Consider the following 11,087-nt stretch of genomic DNA (forward strand, 5'->3'; position numbering starts at 1 on the left):
AAATATGCTACTCGATGCGTCATGGTTTGATTGCGTCACTGTACCTTGAACGACATTGATTGAGAGCCGACTGACGACCGTTATGTCTGGAAATCGTGCTCACGAACGCCAGGTATGAGCGCCTCGACAATTATATCTTCTTTGCCTTAATCGCCAAGTGGCTTACGGAATGTCAGGATTTGAATGACTTTATTATGACTTGGTAAATGCCAAGGTGACTTTGAAATATCTCCCCGGAAAAACTCTCCCCATTTTCGTGTGCGTGTAACTCATTAACTAGAACGTCTGAGGTCCTGGAAAGGGCAGAGCTGCGAACAGCACCGAAAGGTCTTCTAGATGGCTATTTCAGGCCAAAATTCCATATCAACGTGGAACTCTCCGTTTCACATGATTGTCTTTCATACACGGTTCCTGAGACATCACCCGTTATCTTAAGTGAACCTTTGGCTCAGGGGAATCTCATTAAAATACGTATCTAAGGAGGATTTCACGTAGATAAACCGCTATATTTCTGTGTTTACGTATTTATGAACTCTCCGTGTTTACTTCATTTGTTTACGAAAGCCACTCCACGCTAATGAAGCTTTCTTTCTGCCCTCAGCCGCCCTCTCCTCATCCCGTAAGCATGCTTGGCTATTGGTGAGAGAGTAAAAGAAATCATCAAAAATCATGTGGCGACAAGCTGACACGGTGCTATCAATGACGCCAGTTCTCAGCATGGGCACAGCCAGGATTTGCGTCGGGGGACTACCAGAATTTGCGACGGAGGAAGGCTAATCTTTTTCAGGACCGGGGCCCAGCCCTATTTATAGCAGTTATAAATTGCAAAAAGAGCGGGAAGTAACGAACGTTAACAAGCACAGGACCTGCCATGTGAACGGGCTGCAAATGTCGCTTCGCCCTGACGGCAAAAGCAATTGTCTCAGCTTTAAAAAACATCCAGATAACCGAGTGACCAGATTGACCAGATTGACCAGGTGATTAACCAGGTGACCAGATTACCGAGTTACACACAACAGTATCGTGGTAAGAAAGCTTTATTCGATCCTGACAGGAGGAGGGAGGGGGGGGGGGGGGGGGGTGAGGGGGCAGCGCCTTCAGTTTTCAGAGACGTCTGTACCATGTGTTGGTCTTTTTGCCATTCGACAACCTGGCGTCAGATAGACAGACGCATGGTCGGAAAGTCACAATGCCACCATAAATCCAGCTAAATATAATGATCTCCGACACCACTGATGTCAACGTGCTTTTCGCCATTCAGCATGCTGACCGCCTCTCCGACCCACGCTGGGAAATCTCGATCCAATGGGAGGACGAGCGCTGGCGAATATATTCCTCCCTGGCGAGTGCTTCAACTCCTCAGCTCGACAAGCGACCTTTAACGTGACGGGCTAATTAGAAGGATCTCCGATAACGGCGGGGCACAGCCGGTCGCTGTCGGAGTGAGCCCGGCAGCCTCCGCAAAAGAGCGGGAGGCGGTCTGCGTGCCGTCAGTCTTCGCCGCAGCGGCCGGTCTGCCGCAGGTCAGGTCAGGTCAGATCAGGTCAGGTCAGATCAGGTCAAGGCTGAGCCGGTCGGCCGGACAGCGTAAGCCGCGCAGCCCGAGCTGACGGCGCGGTCGGTGGCTGGCGGCTTCGATCGTCGATAATTGGCGGCCGCTCGGCAGCCCCCCCCCTCCCAAGAGCGGCTCTCAGGAGCGGTGGCTCTCAAATCCACAGGTAGCTCCGCAGGCGCGTGCCTGGCCCACTGGTTTCGCCAAGAGAAGCGGCATTTTTACATGCAATCGGAACACACTTTTTTATTAAGATGCACGGAATGGAAAAGCGAATGCGGCCCGAAAGAAAGGGTTCGGTTCAGCACCACCTCGATGCCGCGCCTTTAAACAGACCTTTGGGCGCGGTGGCATTTTCCGGGGCGCGGCCTCATGCCATCGGAGCAGTCCTCTATCGCACCGAACCCATGGTGTAAGAAAAGCCCTCGTGTGGGCACATGTGCTACATGGGGAGCCCGACAGCAAGCGTGCGGCGTGAAGACTGTCCCGTAAGGATATCGAAACACGGAAACCTCTGCCATGCACATGGCGTGTGCGTGTGTGTGTGTGTGTGTGACTACCGGCGTGGTTGCGAGGAACTAACAAGAATACCCTGGTGGGGCACACAAAACAACAAAAAAAACTCAGCATTGGCTGCGATACTCGGAATACCAACCGTGCGGCTTTAATGACAGTGCCAGGAGCATTCGCCAGGTTCAGATCTGCAGAAAGTTGCCGGTAATTCGTGCTGGAATGTGCTTTGTAGTGGTAGATGCTGGAAATAACTAGACATCAACCATAAACTCGGCTTTCCTTCGTTCAGCCGTAAAATCGAAACCTGCTATTGCATGAGAATTCCCTGGTAAAACAAGGAAAAATATGAGAAATGACAGGTGGGGAATAAAACTAGAAGCCATCAGGTCTCGCCCCAGTTGGAAATAAATGCTGCGTTTAGACAAGCACAATATGGCGTCGCAGCTGAAATGTAGGAGAACGGATTTTCAAGCTCGGAGAATAAATGACTCCAGCCAACAAATGCACGTACACAGTTCACCGATGACCTAGTTATCTTTTGTTGTTCGTTTCGGCTGCCCTTCCGTTTTCTTCCTTTGGAAAGATAAACGGTTGGTTGTAAATGAATTATGTAACAAAATATGTATAGCGTCTGCAACGCACCAATTCCCGGCAGCGTCAAAGTCCCTGCGTTGTAGGCCCACGTGAGCATTATGTTGAGCACTGATTCACTTAGCACCAGAAGTCGGTACCGCTGCGCCGAAAGGTCTTGCGTTTCTTACAAGAATGCTGCTTGCCTGCCTTTTGGTTCTGTACGAATCCTAACCATAAAGTAATTGATTGTAAGTACACCGTTTAACCATTCTTACCATTTAGCCGTCAGCAGGATGATTAATCGGCAAGATAACTGATTGCTTACCACCACCAACCATCATTCCTTACCATTATTGAGCAATCAAGTGGCGGCGGGCAGCGCCTGCGGCTGGTGTTCAGTGGCTGCACACAACCCACCTGCTGGCGGGTGTGCTGTGCCGCCGTCGACGCTAGCCGCTCGCAGTGGTCGGCTCCGACGAAGAAGGCGTCAGCGTTCAGCGTCAGGTACTTGCCGTCGCCGCAGCCTGTCAGCGAGACGAGTTAGGGCTAGCGCAACGGAGGCCGCGGCTTCCTGGCAGCGTTGGCGGGAGACGAGCAGCGTGTGGGGGAGGGGGACAGGAAAGCCCGAGCGATAGCACGAGCTAGCACGCGTTGCGAGTCGAAATGGAGCCTGAATATTTTAAATGTTTGCAAGGTCGCCGCAAAAATGCCAGAGAGGCTATGTCGTGGCGCAGCTGGAGCTCCACAGCCTGAAACTCCACCCAGATAGTTGCTCACCGAAGTGAGATGTTCAACGCGCTAGGGCAAGCTGTGCTTTCATCCTCGTCTGTGGCTATAACGTCGAGATGAGCACGCGTGATATGCATGCAATCCCTTCCCATACTTGCAACGAGACCTTCGCAGGGATACACCAGGGATAAATTTAGAAGCAGCTGGCTAACACACTGAATATATAACTATAAATCTCATACGTTGTGTCTCAGGCAACTCCGCTGAACTTGGAAGGCCCTGTCGACGATTGGCGGCGGATGATTCTTATTAGCGACCATTTGCCATGCAAACGTTATCTTGTACAACCCATAGCCAGCAAACAGGAAACACAAGATGTAGAAGACGGTCTTATCAGCCCACGTCACCTGACAATCCAGCACACGGGGTCTTATTTCGTGCCACACAACCAACGGCAGCGCCACGGTGGGAAGGAGGACAGGGGGTGAGGGGCGCGTCCTCCCTCCATTATCGGATAGGAGGGACAGTCCCCCTGTCACAACAACCTTCTTGCAGGAAAAAATCCATTCTTCGCACAGACTTTCACCAACGGCCTCCTGTTCCCAATGCTTACCATAATGAAGTTCCCACACATCGGAAGGATTACATTGCTACAAGTACTACTGCGATGCCATTAGGACTAAAAAAAAATCGTTCGGTGATATTTCCCTGTCCTGGCTGAGCACATTCGATGCCCTCCATGCCTCGAGTTTGAAGCGGGTTGGGAGGCGCTTGGAGCACCATGTGCCACAATGCAACACCCTTAATTCCCCAGGCGCGGCTACTATTTTCCTACGATCTCACCAACGACCACTACGTGTCATCTCCATTTCCAGCGTTGTTTTTTTGCGTCGTACGTCGTACGTCGTACTTTTGCAGTAGTTTTAGAACACAAAAAGTTACCGCACTGCAGGTTGGCCCATGTTTTTCATGTTTATTGCGCACTGAAACATTTTGTATGTAAGTGCCTTACATGAAAGCGTCTTTCCATCGTATTTTCTTCGCCCTTTAACGCATTGAAACAGCAACTGATCAACAATTTTGGTGATCGATTTCCGTTAAAGGCATGCTGAATTGCAATGTTGTCATGTCTTCAAAAAGCGTCGTCCCAGCAGTTTTGGTTTGTTCAAGTTTCGACTTGATATCAAGACAGGGTTAGAGCCTGACTTGGAATGGGTGACAGAAGTTCGTCCCCGTCAAGCCTCCCGGGGCACAGCAAGAAAGAACGGCGTAGCGGGGCGTCAAACAATTTTGAGTACGCGTTTATGTATCCGTTTTGTTCCCGGGAAAATTTCAAAGTTGCAAGCCAGTCACCGCACTGACCGAAATAAGTCTGGGGTAAAAGTCCGAAAATGTGGAACTCCAAAGCTGGTTCAGACATGGACAGATGTCGTGAACATTGGCATAAGTGCCCTGTTATGAGTAGATATAAGTATTTACTGGCTGGATTGGATCTTTCAGGTGGATGGTCGTACCAACTGAAACTAATTTAAGAACATTGTCCCGAGGGGCTTAGCCCCTGTCTTCTGGATTTTTAGATCATGGTCAATAAAATACATCCACTTCTTCTCAATATGAGAGCATAGCCCCTGAGCTAAAAGGTGTACACTATGCACTTAGTGATTTTGCGGGAATTCGATCCTAATTCACAGGATTTCAGAGAAAATTAAATGCCTGGTAACCGTGAAAACTATTTTGATACTGTCTGAGCAGAAAGTATTCAAAATTTCGCAGGCGTAGCATGGTTTTTTCACGGTGCGCTAGAAAACCTTCCACGGGTCACATATATTCCCTACGCTTCAGGCACGGGTTTTAACCCGTGCTTTTCATGAAAGTTTACACCCTCTTAACATGCACCCGCCCAGGGGAACTCAACTTCCCGCTGGGATCTCCGACTTCTAGACGCCGTATAAGAAAGACAAGCATATCGTTATAGAGTTCTTGTAAAATCATGAAGAATGCACACCTGGTTTTTTTTACCTCAGATCAAATGTAAGGTCGCCAGAGGCCACGAAAGGCCAAAAATGTTCGTTCTGATAGATGCGGTTAAATTCTATGTTAACACGCTAAGACGGATTTTAATGGCACGGATATAAGCTTAAGAATGTGAGTAATCAACTCTGGCCATTTTCTGCCCTTCACTAGGGTCAGGTTAGATCAGACCACTGTTCAAAATTGGTCTACCAGTAGGCTACAATAACGATATTTTTCACAGTATGGTTTGGACTAAGTTTATGTTGTTAGATACAGCTGTGGGACAAAATAATTCTAGACATAAAAATATTATTTTAGGCTGACCTAGAAGTCATCTGACGTCTAGTTAGGTCCCATTTATAATCCATCCAAATGAAAACATTGAAGTGCTAACCGGGTCTATGCGACCAGTGCAACGCTTTTATGTGGTCAGAAATAATGAATTGTACATCTTGAGATACTCAAGATCGCATAGCTGCTGTTTACATTATGTGTCGTCAGTTCGTCGCTTGTCAATGCATCTGTAATAAACTGAGAATAGGTACAGTGGTGCATAAAACTATATGTCGTCAGCTTCACAAACACGATAAGAAGGTGGTTAAACGTGTCGCACTCGTTCATCTAGCCTCTCCAAAACTGGTCACATAGGTTATTAACATGGGATGACCTCATATGACTTTACATCACGTGGCCTATTATGACCCCATTAAGCATTATAATACAATTTCAACGTGCTTTCAGTGGAATATTCAAATTCTGCCTCCACCAGTACCTCCTAAAACTGCATATTGTGATCTCAGCATGTGTTTTGCAGAAGATACCCGTGGAGGTAGGTCGTGACCTGGCCCAAGCCCATGTGCTCTGCGGTCATATAATGGCTGTGCGTGTGAATTGAAACTCTTTACATTTATAAACACCAAAACTACATAGAAATACGCAAAATTTGCATTGCTTACATGAATAGTAAAAATTGACTTGACTTCAGTCACCGACTTCGCTTTTTCAAAAAAATCTGAAATATGAAAACTGCAAGTACTATAAGTTTGCATTGCAATATCATGCTTGAACAGGGGCAAATAACCCACGAAAACTTATATTGGTTAGTTTTTCAGGGCTGGACCTCTTTGATCTGACATAAGTTACTGATCTTGGTAAATCACAACTTCAGATTTGCACAAATGATGCCAACTTGATAGATCAACTGGCACTGCAAATTTTGTGCTGTTGCAATCGTTCATTTTGGCCTGTGCTCGAAAAACCGTAGGGGAAAAGTCAACTCCCACGCCTGGGTGTCGGTTAACAATTTAATCCTAACCTTTTTGAATGGATCAATTTATTTCTGGGCTCCGAGCTCACTCTAAGCAGTGATTGTTATCTAAGCCCTGACCCCTGCCACCACATGGCCCAATTTCAGGTTAACGGCACAATTTAATATTGAAAGGTTAACATGCCGCAAGGCACGGTCCGTCCTGTCCTCTGACGTCACCTGACCTTCAGCGGAGTCGCTGCCACCGACCGCGGACCATACCTGTCGAAGACAAATAGCGAGCGCTTAAAGCGACTAGAACTTACCCCGCCATAGGTGGTTGGATCGAAAGACAGGTACTCTATCCAACTGAGCAATCGGGATGGACTGGTGCTTTGTTTGACTCCATTACGTTGTAATGTGTTTTGTTTTAACTCTATTACGTTGTAACATGCTACTCATGTGGCCTGAAGCGACACTATTTCATTTATTTCTTCATTCTTTTCAACCTCGGTAAGATTGTATTTTTGTTGACTGTTTGCGTAGAACATGGGTATGCCCGACCCGGACCTCTCCGGTGGCGAACAGAGGCGACCAGCGGCGGCGCCACCGGAGGGGCGAAGTGGCAACTGCCCAGCTGCCATTTACCACGCGGTGCCCCCCCCCCCCCCAAGTTTGTTCTCCACAAGGTGAGACACAACGTGCGAGAAACCATCCCTGAAGTCGTCAAACTTGATCGTGTGCCAATGGCCCTACCCGCCGGCTCAGCCACAGCTGAATGCAGTTTCAGCGCATAAGAGACAGTAAACTTGCTTCGCTTATAGGAAGTGTTCCATATTTGTATATGGGGCCTTGCACTGAGACATCCATTTTGAAGATAATTTGGTGCAGTTCACAGGCCTGCCTTTTTAAAGACTATTTTAAAGGTCACCCAGGCATACATGATGTCATAGAAACGTCACACGAATACTGGCATCTGAGAACGATACTTTTGATAACCTTGTCAGTATATTTAGACAGGAACCTCTTTGCGGGGTGTCCGCTTGGCGCCCGGACGGGGCCCCCACTGGGAGACCTCTCGGCTCACGCGGAGCTGGCGCGTGCGGCGTACCTCGGGCAAGAAAGGCGTCACATTGTTTCAGGACAAAACTGGAACGAAGATAAAAGGGCGGATGTTCGAACACAAAGTATGCTTTGTGCCACATGATACAGGAAGTTGAACAACGATGCGACTTCCGACGGAAGTAAGATTAGGAACATAATTATTTAACGCACATTCAGGTGGAGAATATTTGCGTTCTGCACACAGCGCACCGATTAGCTCGACACTTCTCGACAAAATGAAGTACTACAAGTGAGTTAGCCCGTCCGCTGCGATGGTAAGTTTGCACAGCCGGTTAAGGGGTTACGCTGACGTCGCGCAAACGTTCTATGACGCAGTCAAATGATGACGTATTGAGGAGCATATTTAGTAATAATGATATTGTGTTGTCTGTAGCAGTCCTTTGCACATGCATACCAGTAGTTGCAGGTGAGCTTACTTCATCCTGTCTGATACTTGCCTTAATATCTTTAATGTGGAGCATTCACAGACGCAAAAGAGGATCAACGCAACAGCAGTTTGTCACGTACATCGCCTTCGCCTGCATCGAGTGGATCCAGCTCACACACCACAGTCGCTTTTGCTAGTCTGAACGCATCACGTCAGACAACGCTCGACTGCCCTCAGGCCAGCACCATAAACCATGAAGCAGACCTGAAAGGAGTGTGTGAACTCGGTGATCCTCTAGCAGTGTGTCGTTGCGTTCTTTTTATCGCCACCGAAATAAATAGCCAGATTTACTCTCTGATGTTATTTTTCCATACACAAACAAAACGACTTTTGGAAGCGGGCGTCGAACCAATAGCGTATCAGCAGGGTGAATGTACATGCAGGTACACATCCTGCGAAGGTTTTGCCTCCGTACATAACCACGTTTGTCCATTGGTACCTTATCTAGGGAATTGGTCGAGATGACTACATGGCCTGTGCTGAGAACAAGCTACAAAACTGTGATAATATTTTTCCGCCACCATGGGACGACGGTCGTCCTTCCATCTTCGGAGAGAAAGGGAATAACATGCGTTTGAATTATTTCTAAAGCTAGACCTCCAAAGAGTTGCAGGTCTGAGCTCCTTCCCCTCCCATACCCGATTCCTAACCCTCCCTCCATTCATCCCCGGTTCCTGCGCGCTCCTGAGAAAGGCCTTTCGGTGTTACAACGTAAAACACAAGAGGAATTTGCATGACACAAATTGTTTATAAGAACGCCAGCTATCAAACGCGTAATTTGTCATCCATTTTTTCACCCAAGTGTCATTGTGATAGCTTTACGACCTCGTCAAGCGACTCAGCGCCTCGCACCCCTAGAAAATTGGTGATGCCGCCCCTGGTGGCACCACCACTGCTTGCAACGCTCCTCCCGGGGTCGGCTGCTATTCATGTAAAGTGTATTGGTCGGTCCGCACAATGCGGGAGCAAATTAGCACAAGATAGGCACAGATTTACCTTGCACTGCGGCACAGTGACCGGAAGAAAATAATGACTGCCTTCTATGACCCGGTAGAAGCAATCAGCCGAGGAAACTCGAGACGGGTTTTGCGATACCTTATTTTCCAGTTGGCAATAATTGCCCGGCTGTTATTCTGGCGTCTTGCTGTCGATCACACCAGTTGTAATAACTTGCGCATGAACACTGGTTAAAAAGAAAACATGTTGCCACACATTACACGCTTCCCTTAATAAGACGGGTATTCCTCGTCACCTGCTCTTCAATTTGTTCAAATCCTACGCAACTGCAAGCTTAGCCAATGCTATCCCGGCAGTCGTCTTGCTCCGTGCTATTGAAGGGAGTGCAAGAGCTGTGCTTGCCATCTGTCAACACCACGTGTTCATTCACGCAAGCCAACGACAGTGCTTATTACGCGTCTTGCATGAATTCCGCTGGGATGATGTCTCATCCCTGTGCCTGGCAACTGGTACAGCAGGCCATGGGCTGGTCGATCGGTGCAGGTACGGCCATCTCGGCCTGGTTCGAGTTAACCGCAGGTCTTCTACTCTCGCCCCGTTTATCTGCATCAGTGGGAGTCTGTCCACACACCGGCAGCACACCCATTCCCATGATCTGATACCATCCGTCCACGCACGGTTTGTGAAGGCCGTTTGCCCACAGAATCATGATTAAACCCAGATACAAGTGTTCGGAAAAGTGTTTTGCCGCCACCGCCAAACAGGAGGCCCAGGCCCCATGTTCTTTACGCCTCCTCGCCGACCCTCGACCCTCACGCGCGCTTCCTCCGCCACCGGCCAAGCGCACGCGCCCTCCGCCTCAGGCCGAGCGCACGCGCCTTCCGTCGCCCGCCGAGCGCACGCGCCCTCCGTCGCCGGCCGAGCGCACGCGCCCTCCGCCTCAGGCCGAGCGCACGCGCCCTCCGCCTCAGGCCGAGCGCACGCGCCTTCCGTCGCCGGCCGAGCGCACGCGCCCTCCGTCGCCCGCAGAGCGCACGCGCCCTCCGTCGCCCGCAGAGCGCACGCGCCTTCCGACGTCCGCCGAGCGCACGCGCCCTCCGCCTCAGGCCGAGCGCACGCGCCTTCCGTCGCCGGCCGAGCGCACGCGCCCTCCGTCGCCCGCAGAGCGCACGCGCCCTCCGTCGCCCGCAGAGCGCACGCGCCTTCCGACGTCCGCCGAGCGCACACGCCTTCCGTCACCGGCTGAGCGCACGTGACCTCCGCTGCCCGCCGAGCGCACGCGCCCTCCGCCGCCCGCCAAGCGCACGCGCCTTCCGCCGGCAGCCGAGCGCGCGCGGCGTTGCCGGATCCCCCTCCCCCCCCATTCCACCTGCGTCATCAGTACGACTTCGTCACTACTGCTGTCTGGTTTGAGGCCTCGTCGGCTCTTTAAGACTGCCTCGTTTTTTCCCGTCACCCACAAGACTTAGTCCATCATCTTCGAGACCAGCTCCTTTATTTGTTTTGTTCTGTCCTCTCGCCGCGAACAATTCTTTTGCGGTGTTAACGACGGGTACATCGACCGACATTGCTGCTTCTATCTTTACTTAACACGCGCTCGGGTGGTGGTCAAGTCGACCCCCCGAAGATTTTTCCAGAATGGTTTCCGAACGGCGCGGTGTAGCCGCACCAAACTTTGCATAGCTGTAGACAATTGAATAGCGGATCATTTGACATCAAAAATTTAAATTTACCTTGTAAGGTCGCTGACCTATGGCAGGTCAAAGTCAAACCATGGTTTCAGCGAGGGCAATTTCTAGGGGATCCTTCAACCTGATCCAACAACGGAGTGTTAGACGAGGCCATACACCTCTGAGATACTTTCTTAGGTACCACAAATATTGAATAAGCAAATTACGTTGACCTAAGATCAGGTATGGAGGTCACACCAAGGCCAAAACCAACCTGTTTTG

At 49.9% G+C, this 11,087-nt stretch overlaps 1 protein-coding gene across 1 annotated transcript in view; it reads right to left on the reverse strand.

Annotated features, from left to right (window-relative positions):
* fid (class I SAM-dependent methyltransferase fire dancer) overlaps positions 1-11,087 on the reverse strand; it is a 57,696-nt gene that overhangs the window by 16,584 nt on the left and 30,025 nt on the right. Inside the window, exon 3 of the mRNA XM_037231720.1 lies at positions 3,056-3,162. Coding sequence (XP_037087615.1) covers positions 3,056-3,162 — 107 coding nt within the window. The remainder of the gene's footprint in view (positions 1-3,055; positions 3,163-11,087) is intronic.

Source organism: Pollicipes pollicipes, unplaced genomic scaffold (assembly GCF_011947565.3).
Source record: "Pollicipes pollicipes isolate AB1234 unplaced genomic scaffold, Ppol_2.1 Scaffold_6686;HRSCAF=7923_pilon_pilon_pilon, whole genome shotgun sequence".
Lineage (NCBI taxonomy): Eukaryota > Metazoa > Arthropoda > Thecostraca > Pollicipedomorpha > Pollicipedidae > Pollicipes > Pollicipes pollicipes.